Source organism: Staurois parvus, unplaced genomic scaffold (genome assembly GCF_062004578.1).
Source record: "Staurois parvus isolate SC_StPar_1 unplaced genomic scaffold, SC_StPar_1.0 ptg000207l, whole genome shotgun sequence".
NCBI classification, from domain to species: Eukaryota; Metazoa; Chordata; class Amphibia; order Anura; family Ranidae; genus Staurois; species Staurois parvus.
Window position 1 is genome coordinate 859,285 of NW_028318003.1, and position 13,829 is coordinate 873,113.

At 40.8% G+C, this 13,829-nt stretch overlaps 1 protein-coding gene across 3 annotated transcripts in view; it reads right to left on the minus strand.

Annotated features, from left to right (window-relative positions):
• The window catches only part of ZSWIM9 (zinc finger SWIM-type containing 9), a 47,723-nt gene that overhangs the window by 14,241 nt on the left and 19,653 nt on the right, over positions 1-13,829 (minus strand). For 2 of the 3 annotated variants that reach the window (XM_089678533.1, XM_089678534.1), the window contains 3 exons: positions 12,362-13,479; positions 7,086-7,297; positions 4,573-5,725 (listed from right to left, as the gene is read on the minus strand). In XM_089678533.1, coding sequence (XP_089534659.1) covers positions 4,573-5,725; positions 7,086-7,297; positions 12,362-13,387 — 2,391 coding nt within the window. In that variant the 5' untranslated portion in view covers positions 13,388-13,479. The remainder of the gene's footprint in view (positions 1-4,572; positions 5,726-7,085; positions 7,298-12,361; positions 13,480-13,829) is intronic. The other variant, XM_089678535.1, reaches the window with a different exon arrangement.

Sequence of the window (13,829 nt, forward strand, 5' to 3'; positions counted from 1 at the left end):
TGTATCCTCCTCTACATGGCCCCAAATCTGAGCTTGTGAAAATGCAGAAAAGTGAACAAACTCCTCTCAGCGCCCACTGCCAACATAATACCTAAATCAGTGTAGTGTCAGTGCATTCTACACTAGCAGCTAAATGTTGCTGCCTGTTGTCAGGAGTTACTGTTTAATTGGGAAGTAATATGCAAGGATGGAAGGTAATTGAGAGGGAGGGAACGAAAATATTGTCCCCATGAATTAGGAAAGTAGTATTAAAGTGGTTCTACAGGCGTGAGGTTTTTTTTTTTTGTACCTTAATGCATTCCATGCATTAAAGTGATGCTAAAGGCATATTTTTTTTTAAATAACAAACATGTCATACTTACCTGCTCTGTGCAATGGTTTTGCATAGAGAAGCCCTGATCCTCCTCTTCTCGGGTCCCCTGCCAGCGCTCCTGGCCTCTCCCTCCTGTCGGGTGCCCCCCCCCCCAGCAAGGGGCACCCAAGCAGGCACGCTCCTGTGCCACTACTATGTGTCCATTCACACATGCAGCCACGGCTCGGCCCTACCCCTCTCTCCTCATTGGCTCATTAGCTGTGATTGAGAGCAACAGGAGCCAATGCTTCCCGCTTCTCTCCCAGCCAGTGAGGAGAGGGAGTCCCGGGCTAGCCAAGATTCCAGTGCACATTGCTGGATCGAGAGGAGGCTTAGGTGAGTATTAGGGGGGCTGGGGGAATTTGCACAGAGAAACTTTTTTCCCTTCATGCATAGAACACCTTCAAAGCAAAGACCCAGAGACTGACAGTTCCAGCTCTCTGCTTGAAGCAGAGGGGGGAGAACTGAGGATTCATGGTCTCTGAATGCTCAGTTCTCTGTGCAGAGCTGGCGGGAGACAGATGCAGCATCTGATCGTTGCTGCATCCATGTAGGCGAGTATGTTTTTTTTTTCCAGCCCATACGTCTTTTAACACCTTCCCGCCCGGCCTATTGCAGATTGACAGCCGGGCGAGACACTTGCCATTATGACTGGGCATCATATGACGTCCTGTAAAAACGAGCCGCTCACGCAGCCATGGGGCCACGCAGTGGCGCAATCTGTCACCGGCTGTGTCCACGGGACACAGCCGATGACATTTCACTACACCGGCCCATTGCCAGTGTCATGTGACCAATCACAGCAGATCACATGACAATTGTATACAATGGATGGCTCCCTGTCATGCCATCCACTGTATACAATTATGTTAGCTGTGACTGGTCAAGGCAATCACATGATACAGACAGGGCCAATCACAGCCCATCTGTATCATGTGATCAGGTTTACCAAATCACAGCTAATCACAACAAAAGACTGAATTAATCAGTTTCATTCAGTAACAATGATTGCAAATATCAATGAAATACATTGGTATTAGCAATCATAATGTGTTAAAAAAAAATCCTGATCACTTGCCCAAAGTAGTTCAATGTTACTATGGTAACATTGTATTGCTTTGGTTACAGTGTGCTGAAAAATAAAATTGTGAAATATTTGAAAAAAATACAAATTCAATAATTCACCAAAGAAAGTAGCAGAATACATTTTGACCTAAATTTATGAAGAAATGTTATTTTCAAAATTTTATAACAAAGAAAAGTGCTTTTTTTCAAAAGTTTAAGGTGTGTTTTGTTTTATTTAACAAAAAACTAAAAAATTCAGTGGTGATTAAATACTACCAAAAGAAAGCTCTATTTGTGTGAAAACAATTATAAAATTCCATATGGTTACAGTGTTGCATGACTGCTCAATTGTCATTCAAAGTGCAACAGTGCTGAAAGCTGAAAATTGGCCTGGGCAGGAAGGAGGTGTAAGGGCACAGTATTGAAGTGGTTAAAAAGAGTGAGGGGGGTGTGAAGGTGGGGCTATGGTGCACTCAATAGACACATAGGGCATGGATCGATCAGTACCCCCATAGCAAGTAGCTTGCAATGGGGTCACGCTGCACGGGGAGGAGCTAAGAGTACCAGTGGAGGACCTGAGAAGAGGAGGATCGGGTTGCTCTGTGCAAAAACAATTTACAGCGTATGTAAATAGAAAATGTTTGTTATTTCAAAATCAAAAAAATTTTCCCTTTACAATGACTTTAGCCAGTTTAGAACTGCTGCATAACGAATATACTGCTACAGGGCAGTCCTCCTGTACTGAATCATGTATATAAACGTAATCCTGCATTTCCGAATAGGGGGCACGCATGCTGATCGTCAGGGAGAGAGACAGAACTGAGCTCTGCCTATGTAAACAAGGCAGAGCTCAGTTTTGACAGGAGAGCAGTTATGAAAAGTGTGTCCCTGCAAAGCAGAGAATAAGATCCATCTCTTCCCTTATTAAAAGCAGCACACAGTTTACACAAAAGCACTAGCTAGGCACACAGTTAATCCTTTAAATCACCCCTAGATTTTTAACCCCTTCCTAACCAGTGTCATTAGTACAGTGTCAGTGCATATTTTTAGCACTGATCACTGTATAAGCATCACTAGATCCCACAAAGTGTCCACCACAATATTGCAGTCCCACTATAAGTCGCTGGTCGCCGCCATTACTAGTATAAAAATTCCAGTATATACACTGCCTTGAAAAAGTATTCATACCCCTTGAAATTTTACACATTTTGTCATGTTACAACCTAAAACGTAAATGTATTTTATTGGGACTTTATGTGATAGACCAACACAAAGTGGCACATATTGTGAAGTGGAAGGAAAATGATAAATGGTTTTAAAATTTTTTTAAAAATAAATATCTGAAAAGTGTGGTGTGCATTTGTATTCAGTCCCCTTTACTCTGATATCCCTAACTAAAATCTAGTGGAACCAATTGCCTTCAGAAGTCACCTAACTAGTAAATAGAGTCCACCTGTGTGTAAATACAGCTGTTTTGTGAAGCCCTCAGAGGTTTGTTAGAGAACATTAATGAACAAACAGCATCATGAAGGCCAAGGAGCATACCAGACAGGTCAGGGATAAAGTTAAGTTTAAAGCAGGGTTAGGTTATAAAAAAATACCCCAAGCTTTGAACATCTCATGGAGCACTGTTCAATCCATCATCCGAAAATGGAAAGAGTATGGCACAACTGCAAACCTGCCAAGACATGGCCGTCCACCTAAACTGACAGGCTGGGCAAGGAGAGCATTAATCAGAGAAGCAGCCAAGAGGCCCATGGTAACTCTGGAGGAGCTGCAGAGATCAACAGCTCAGGTGGGAGAATCTGTCCACAGGATAACTATTAGTCATGCACTCCACAAATCTGGCCTTTATGGAAGAGTGGCAAGAAGAAAGCCATTGTTGAAAGAAAGCCATAAGAAGTCCCATTTTCCGTTTGCAAGAAACCATGGGGACACAGCAAACATGTGGAAGGTCGTGCTCTGGTCAGATGAGGCCAAAATTTAACTTTTTTTTGTCTAAAAGCAAAACGCTATGTGTGGTGGTAAACTAACATCACTCTGAACACACCATGTGCACTGTGAAACATGGTGGTGGCAGCATCATGTTGTTGGGACAATTTTCTTCAGCAGGGACAGGGAAGCTGGTCAGAGTTGATGGGAAGATGGATGGAGCCAAATACTGAGCAATCTTAGAAGAAAACCTGTTAGAATCTTCAAAAGACTTGAGACCGGGGCAGAAGTTCACCTTCCAGCAGGACAACGACCCTAAACATACAACCAGATCTACAATGGAATGGTTTAGATCAAACCATATTCATGCATTAGAATGGCCCAGTAAATGTCCAGACCTAAATCCAATTGAGAATCTGTCGCAAGACTTGAAATTTGCTGTTTACAGATGCTCTCCATCCAATCTGACAGAGCTTGCGCTATTTTGCAAAGAAGAATGGGCAAAAATTTCACTCTCTAGATGTACAAAGCTGGTAGAGACATCCCCAAAAAGACTTGCAGCTGTAATTGCAGCGAAAGGTGGTTCTACAAAGTATTGACTCCGGGGGGGCTGAATACAAATGCACACCACACTTTTCACATATCTGTAAAAAACTTTGAAAACCATTTATCATTTTCCTTTCACTTCACAATATGTGCCATTTGTGTCGGTTTATCACAAAATCCAAATAAAATACATTTACGTTTTAGGTTGTAACATGACAAAATGTGGAAAATTTCAAGGGGTATGAATACTTTTTCAAGGCACTGTATACCACCATTTGTAGGACGCTATAACTTCTGTGCAAACAAATTAATACACGCTTATTGGGATTTCTTTTTAGCAAAAACATATAGCAGAATGCATATAGGCCTACATTTATAAAGAAATTTGATTGGATAGGTTTTAAAACAGAAATTTGAAAAAAAAAAAACTTTTTTTTTGTTAATAGCGCAAAAAATAAACGCAGTGTTGATCAAATATCATCAAAAGAGAGCTCTATTTGTGGAAAAATGGCATAAATTTTATTTGGGTACAGTGTTGCATGACCGCGCAATTATCAGTTAAAAAACCGCAGTGCGAATCACCAAAAATGGCCTGGTCAGGAAGGAGGGGGGTAAATCTTTCAGAGGTCAAGTGGTTAATACTAAAGTTAGCAGCAATAAAAGAGCTAAAATATTACCTTATTAGGCACTTCAGTAGTAATTATCTCCGTGCTTACACCATCTTGCTCCTGTGTGTTCAGTACACTTGTAGTATCTGTTTGACAGGTAGAAGTGCTTTCATCCATCATGCATGTATTGCTTGATTCTGAGGGCTCCTGATCATGTGCCTGATCTTCAGTGAGTATGGCATGCAGGCATTGGCTTAAAGAAGGCATTGTTCCCAAATGTGTCCTTAATTCTTGGTGAAAGAATTTCACAAAATCACAAATAGAGTTTTCTGCATCAATTGTTTGGCTGTCCTTCCCAGACCATGAATTCCAACATGGATGAAAGTTGTCAAAATAGTACTGAAACACTTCATCAGGACAGGCAGACTTCAAGTCACTAAGGTACTGTGTGTAATTGTCAGTTGAGGAAGCTTGAGCGAGGTTGGCAAGCAAGTTTTTAATCTGAGACTGCTCCATCTGACTTAAGAAGGAGATTTTACGATGCATGAATTCAAACACAAACGGTAAGCAATGCTTTATTATGACATTGGGGAGCACAGCCTGTGTATCTGAACAGTTCTGAATGTCTGGGCTCAGTGTCAAACACTTTAATTGCGTGTTCAAATTAGGGTGGACATGTAAAAGAGAAAGCAGAACAAACTGTAAGGGGTCTGTGGAGTTTTTCCTGGCAATACAATGAGCACAGACTCTCCAGGCAAAATTCTCATCTTGACACAAGACAGAATACAAAGCATATTCCTGATTTAGACTTGGAAGGTGGGCAATAAACAGGCTTTCTGAAAAATTCTGGAGCAAATTCTGCATGCCAGTTGTCATCAAGAAGAGATTTCTCATTGTAAACTTTTCATCGGCATAAGCCAATTTCACCTTTGCACCAGGATCGGTATTAAAAAGGGATTCCAGTTCATCCAGAAATTGTGATTCCCTGCCAAATGGGAAGTGTAAACGTAGAAGCTTTGTCAAATCAGTTCTGTCCATGAATTTATCAGAGATCTCAAAAAACAACGTTGCTGGGGCTTCCACAAAGGATTCAGGTTTTCTTGTAAAACGAGATGGAAGGTCTATCTCTGAATCATGACTATGCTGGAGGTCAGTCTTCGTGATTATTAGTTTATCCATTTCTGGACCCAGTCGCAGCTGAATAGTAGCTGGGCAGCGCTTTCTGTTAAAAGGACATAACGGAAAATAAATTGATACAACCTAATAATGTCTGTGTTAAAAAAATAAATAAATACAAACCACACTGCACCCTTGTATGACCTGAACCAGCAAGAACAAAATGTTAAAGAAATGTATAGAAGCAATATTTTGAAACCACAATTAGTTTCTTTTTCACACAGATCAGGTGGCTTTACTATACCACTTATGTGCTTTTTTACATTTAGATCATAATGTGCACAACTTGTCCTAAGGCTGATTACAAGTAGCCTGTAAGTGAAGGGCATCTCCTGGCAAACAATTCAGGTAATCATAACCTTTAGACTTGGAAAACAGCCTAAAGATGGCTACACACAGCTTTAATTTCATCCAATTGCTACTGCATCTGCGAAAACTCGAGATGTGGCACCAACCCCCCAACGCCACAAAATGGCGACCAAAAAACAGTGAAGGAGCCCAGTAAAAAAAAGTATAGACTAGACAGTGACTGCATCCTATCAGAAGCACTCACTGTTCGACTACTTAAACAGCCACAAGTGCTGCAGCTGTCTAAATACAAAAGCCAGCAGGGAACGTCCCTTCATCCACGCTGCTTAAAAGGTTCTCTTTAAAAGAGACATCAATTAAAAACTGTTGGCAGATGTTTTAGGACTTCAGAAAACAATCTCTTTCGTTTAAAGATCTGACCACATACAGCAATTACGTCACTTGCTCTATTCCTTTTTTTTTTTTTCTTTCTTTGAATTCATTTTAAGGAGACTCCAGAGAAAGGACTGAGACTTTCCTTGCCATATCACGAACAGCAAGATTTCAAGGTAGGAGGAGCAAAGACGGGAAATGTGGACACTGGAGGCATACAAGCAGCAAGTGGTTAATTACAATCACTTTTAAAGTGCTTCTAAAGGCTCATGGTTTAACCTTTATGTATTCTATGCATGAAGGTAAAAAACCTTCTGTGTGCAGCACCCCCCCCCCCCCCCATCCTTACCAGAGTCCCCTCCAATCCAGTGCCGTTCTGAACAGCCTCTGCCGTCTGGAGACTCTTCCTCCTCATTTGTGGAGACAGCAACGGGAGCGCACCGGCTCCCCCTGCTGTCAATCCTAGCCAATGAGGAGAGAACAAGGGGGCAGGACTGAGCTGCAGCTCTGTGTGTATTATGGACACAGAGCAGAGGCTTGGGGAAGAGTACACAGCAGTGCCACCAGGGCGAGTGGCTTTCCCTGGGGACACTGCTTGATGGTGAGGAGCCAAAAGCACTGTAGTGGATCTGAGAAGAAGAGGATTGAGGCTGCTCTGTGCAAAATCACTACAAGAAAAAAAAAACAAAGCTTTAGTGTCACCTTAATATCAAGAACCACGTTACCTGGTATAGCTGCTGCAACCAAGGTTCACCATACTGTACTTCAGAGTTTGCACTAACTCAGGGCTCATATCTTCACTGCTCAAGGGCACAGAATTGCGAATGACAAATAGGATTTTCTGTTCTTCGCACCAAATGTTTAGAAAGGACTGAAAATCATCCCAACTGTAAAACTCCATTTGCTCCAGTTCATTTTTTTCTTCTCCACAAACCTGCTAAAAATCAGAACAGTGAATTAAAATGCTTAATCTGTAAGGACAGTTGTACTTTTAAAATGGGTTAGCTTTTTCACTATGTGCAGGAACACGAGACAACTTTGCAAATTTAACCTGTCAGCTCTATTCTTTTCCTAATGTTTTGTCAGCCATCATAGTAATCCAGATCAGTGTTAACACTGCTTTGTTTACAATCAGTTTCTCTGAAACCTGCACACTAAGGGCCAGTTCACATCACATGCAGTGCAGTGAGGGTTTTTTTCTGCATCAAAAACACAATGGATAGTAGGTTTCCAATGGCATAGTTCATACCAGTGTGGTAAGTTCCAGTGCGTTCCAGAAAAAAAAAAAAAAGAAAACATGCTGCATTTTTTCTGCACTGCACCTATACACAGCAGAGCGTACATGTCCTAATTTATATAATAAAAAAAACGAAGAGGGGAAAATGCACCAAAACACATCAAAAAACGCACATGCAGAAATGCATCTTGAATGCATTCGGACTGCGTTTCTATGATGTGAACAAGCCCATACTGCATAGTAGTGTTAAATGTACTAGCTAATTTAAATACAAAAACAAATTGAAGCCAAACTCCGGCTCAAACTTTATAATCAGTTACAGCAAACATTTCTTTTCCTTTTGGGATAAAAGTTTTACATGAATAAGTAAGAGCTGATAATTTTAAGCACCCGTCATTATAAAATAATTTGTCTCATCCCTGTTAACTGATACATCTAGAAGAGAACTTGTTCTTTTGAAAAAAACAGACTTACTGGATGGATCAGCAGATGAATATAAAGGAAAGCCTAAAGAAACACGAATGCAGACATCACATCTAAGAAATGGCATCATGTTTGCTTTTGGGTTTAAAGTATAACTAAAGGCAAAACTTTTTTTTTTAATTCTGGAAAGAGTGGAGATGGATTAAGAACACTTGCAAGTTTTTATTGTTGTCTGTACCCCCATTAGGGAGATTCACCCTCTCTGTTTGTCCTATTTACCATGATCATTGAAAGTGAAAGTAAAAGAAAATCCCAAATTTTGGGTTGTCCCCAGAAAAGTGAGAGAGGAAATCTTCCAATAAGGGCACTAGTTCTGGTGACATGGGGGTCCTCAAGGACATTCCTTAATTTGCAGGGATTTCCGCTCACTTCCTGTTTGGCTAGCGGACAGGAAGTGAAGGGAAGTTTCTGCAGGGAAGGGAAATTAGGACTCCAATGCCAAAAAAAAAAAAAAAAAAAAAAAAAAAAACGGGTTATAACTAGGGACGCACTGAAATTTTGGCGGCTGAAACAAAATCGGCTGACAATAGCCCTATAGGAAAATTTTAGCCAATACAGGTACTGATAGGGGACTGTTTGTACTGCATATGGCGGGGGAGGGGGGTGCAGCAGAGAATGGCAGGAGAGGTGCAGTGTACATAGTGAGATACCGCTAAATGTCACTGCCAGATTTTAAATGTAATTACCGGGGTGTGTTTTTTTTTTCTCCTCACTATGAGCTGTCATCCTCTCCTCTGCTAAGGGAAACAAAGGGGTGGGGTCACTGAGTAATGTCACTGGGTGACCACCCCCTTAGCAGACAGGATGACAGCTCATTCTAGGAGCGATAGTGAAGGGAAAATAAAAAGCTGGTAATTACATTTAAAAACTGGTATTGTTCTTAAATGCAATTACCGGCTTTTTTCTTTGCTATAGCTCCAAGAGAATCTGTCATCCTGTCCTCCGCTAAGGGAAACTAAGGGGTGCGGTCACTGGGTAATGTTACTGGGTGACCCCGCCCCTTAGTTTACCTTAGCAGAGGAGAATGAGCTGTCATCCTCTCCTCCGCTAAAGGGCGGGGTCACCCAGTGACCCCGCCCCTTAGTTTCCCTTAGTGGAGGAGAGGATGACAGCTCATTATTGGAGCTATAGTGAAGAAAAAAAGCCGGCAATTGCATTTAAAAATCAGCAGTGACATAGGGACAGCCAGTGAGTGAGCCTGAGTGTATACACTGCTCCTCATTATATACACTGCTCCTCTCTGGCCCCCTCCTTTCAAAAACACTGCCCCCCCCCCCACCCCCTACAAAGAGGGCCTGTCACTCATATGCCATCACATAGGGGACAATTGGTCCCCTATGTGATAGCAAAATCATAACTTAACAAAAAATAAACATACACATTAAAGTTAAAAAAAAAAAGTTGAGCCTCCACATACGCAGACATTTCGGTTTCAGTCACATGCATTCTGAATTTTCAGTATCAGTTTCGGCACCACTAGTTATAACCCTCCATTACTCTATCCAAAATGAAAGTTTTGCTTATAGTTCTACTTCAACACTACTTCAAGTAAGTCTAGCCCATATCATTCCAGATTTCCTAGCACAAAAAGTAGAACACACATTGAGAGGGATCCCCTATGAATTCATTTGTCCTGCTCTAGAGACATGCTCTCTACACTGTAGCTAAACATGGAGGGGTTGTCTGTAGAAATGTGCAATCCCCAATGATTGCACAAGGGCACTGCAGTATCATCCTGTGTCTTCACTTCTCTAACTTCATATCCAAGACTTCCAGAGTAGTGATCACCTGCTCCTTCACCATGCACTGAGCTTCCTCTTGCTGTAAATGCAGGACATACAAGCCAAAGGAAGGAAACAAAGAATGTAACAGAGGACCAGGTATTCAACATACAGGGAAATATTGGATACCTGCAATAGTCAGCAAGTTTTAAGACACTGTGTTGCCAAAAGGTAAGTATACAGCATCTCCTTTCCCAAGCTGTCTGAACTTTAGTTTAGACCTCAAAATGAAAGGGACACTTTAAATGAATACTAATCCCATCTATTCTCCCTAATCCGAAATAACATTCACAATGGCACATTATTTCATGTTAAGGAAAGGCTAATAAGCATCCTCAAAAGAACTAGCAGCTAGTACCCGTGCTGGCTGCTAGTTCTGTGACATCACTTATCTGACAGTGACCACATGAGACGCAGCAACTGGAACCAAACAGCATGGCCTTCAATCATGTAATCGCTATGATATCACAGGTATCAAACTGCATTATTTACAAACAGTCTTACACAGGGAAAGGTACTTTGACAGAGCCAATCAGCATGCCCTGCCTAATAAAGCAAATTGTAAAGAATAAAAAAGTTAAAACAAAAATGTGTTGTTAAGAGAATGGAAATACCTTGGTTTTTGGATTTATAATACACACAAGGACTTCCATTTTAAAGCAGAAGTTTAGTGAATAGCAGTCTTTTAGTAATTATATCATATGTGATATAAACATGCTATTTTTTAGTAATAAAAATGATTCTTGCACATGAATATGGCCCAGCTGAGTATGTCCATGAACACATTTTCTAGGTCCACAGTTTCCTCAAAGGCACCATGTTTTTCAGATGCAGAAGCAGGCAAATCATTCACCTAATGCCCTTACACATACTACTTGCATATAATTCAGCAAAAGATGCCACGCAACCCACAAACCTTCACTATAAAATGGTATTAAAATCCACAATCATCATTATCATTTTATATTAAAGGTTTGTGGGTTGCGTGTCATCTTTTGTGACATTATTTACTGAGGGGTGGAGTGAAACCACTTTATGGTGCACGCAGCAACCTTATGTTTAATTACGGATCCATATGCAATCTTATATTTATACGTTTGATGATTTTTTTTTGTGGTGTAAGGGGTAATCACATAGTGGCTGAGCTCAACAATAATTAGGTTTGGTTTATACACTACTTGTATATAGATGAGAATATACCTGTACTTTCCCCATCAAGTCTTTTGAGGCCTCTACCCATGCCTTCCCTATCGAGCCCCTCTTCTCTCCTGCACTGCCCACCCTGTGCATGTCTGGTGTAGTGCCTCCTGATCACCTTTAGTACTTCTGCTTTCAGTCTCCTACACAGTCAAAAAAGTACTATAAAAGCTACACCAGGTACTGATAAATCATTTACAGCAGTGGTTCTCAACCTTCCTAATGCCGTGACCCTTTAATACAGTTCCTCATGTTGTGGTGACCCCCAACCATAAAATTATTTACCCAGTAATCATAATTCAGGAGTTTCCTTTTACCTCCAATACTGCTGCTTTCAACACAGTAGCTGTTTTTAACAGAGTAGCTGCTTTCAACACAGCAGCTGCTTTCTACACATCGGAAATATGTGTTTTCTGATGGTCTTAGGGGACCCCTGTGAAAGGGTCGTTCGACCCCAAAAGGGGTCGCGACCCACAGGTTGAGAACCACTGATTTACAGGATAAGTTCAACTATTAACAAAAATTAAAACATTTTTCAGGGGGAAAAAAAAAAAACGTGCATTTACTAGTTTATGTTTTAGGAGCCTGGAAAGCATTGCACCAGCGGTCAGCAGTTTGCTGGAGCTATGCAGAGCTCCTGCAGACTGTCAGTGTGCTCTGTCTGCCTGTACATTGTATAGGCAGGCAGTTTTACACTGACAGGAAGAATCAATGAACTACCACAAACACTCAACAGCGCCGTGGTAGTTTATTGAGAACTACCAACTGACAGTCGCAAATGACTTGTAGTTTCCCATTCACAGAACTCATTTTTGAAATTGTGACAGCTAGCGGGGGGAGAATATCCCCCGCTAGCTGTTACAACGTGGAATCTCAGGGTTTGGGGGCCGGTCCTACAGTAATAGGTTACGAAAGGTGAACTTATCCTTTAAAAATGACATCAGCAGTCTAGGATCTCTAAATAGCTTTCCCATGCTCTGCTGACCTGCAAAACCTTTCATCTCTCAGCATTCTTCTAATGTTAAGTGATCAAGAAAACTTTGCTTGTGTAAACCTGTCATGTGAGGAGAATAAATTTCAGTCTTCTAAACACTGAACATTGATATGCACCTCAGTGTTACATATAATAGATTTTAATTTTTTTTTTACTAAAGTTGCGATATAAAAAAGGCATAGCTGTACACTAAAGTACTTCTTGGTGTTCTTTAGTTTTAAAACACAACATCTTTCAGGTATGAGATAACAGATCGCTATGAATTCTACAAAGATGTACATTTAGCATGAAATACTTCTTTAACTTTACCTCTTCAGAAGCATCAGTACTAGTAGTAGTAGTAGTAGTAGTTGCTGTTTCTGTTTCTGTTGAAGTAACAGGCACCAGGTCAGTATAAACCTCGAATATGGTTTCTGGTACACTTTGTAACTCGAGGGTCTCAAGCAAAAGGACACGGAGGCACTGGTACAATGATGGCAAAATCCCCATTTTTGTTGAAAGTGTGTATTGTAGAGCCCCAGAGTAGGTATATAATGATTTTTCATTTTTTACTCTTTTGCTGTCCTTTGTACACCATTCTTTTCTGCTAGGATGCCATGTGTCAATGTAGTACTGATATACATCTACAGGACATAAAGCTTTCAATTCATTGAGATGGCGATTGTAGATTTTTAAGGAACGGGAAAAACATAGGGCTTGTAAAACAATTTTTATCTGTGACTGGGTGGGAATTGATAAATGAGCAATTTTCCCCTCTATCACTCTGACAATCAGTGACATGCAATGCTTGATAGTGGCATTAGGTACGAGGTTATTCAGGTCTCTAAAATCGGCGATCTCTGGATGAATTGTGATGGATTTGATCTGAGCTTTCATTTTTGGTATGCTTTGCAAAACAGAAACAATAAGAAACCTCACTGTGTCTTGGTTGTTGGTTTTTGATATGCAACTAGCACACATGTTCCAACCAGACTCATCCTCACAAGACACACTGTATAAGTTCAGCCCTGGGCCAATATTACTCTGTAGATCAACGTAAAGATTTTCAGGTGACCTTTGAGCAAGTTCCTGCATAGAAGAGGACATAACAAAAATGTTCTTCACCAATACAGTGTCTTCCACAAACACCAACTTTATTTTGGCACTTGGATCATGAAGAAAGAAGCTGTCCAGTTCCACCAACACCTGAGTATGGTCTTTAAGGAAATTTGAAGCAATTCGTAAGAGCCTGGACAGGTCACTGCGATCCAAAAACTTTCTAGAGATATCATTGGAGATTTGAGCAATTCCTGCAAGGCTGAGTGATCTAGCCTTTCTTGGCTCTTGTAAAGCCATGCTTGGTTAGCAACACAGTTCCACGTAATCTCGGCTGCTTTGTGTAGATTGCTTTCTGCTGGAGGTTCAATTCCCACACTACTGAACTCAGTCTACAAGAAAAAAAAACAAAATATGAATAAATAGATGTTAAAAGGAGCCAAGGGTACAGCATGTCTAGAACAGCAGTGCTGGCTACACATTTATTTATACAGCAAGAAAGGCTTGAATAGAATTTCACAAAGAACACCAACTCATACTTATCAATCCCTTCCTCCAAGGGAACCTGCCATCTGTATGTTCTCTACACAGTATGGGAGAAAGCTTTTTCTTTGCTAGATTATCCTTAAAATAATTTTAATGAAATGTTCACCTGTCAAACTAACCTCTATAGCCAAAGACACTAAACTTAACCTGGGTCTACAGACAAATCTGACATGTTTCTATTTTGACTTCAAGTCCC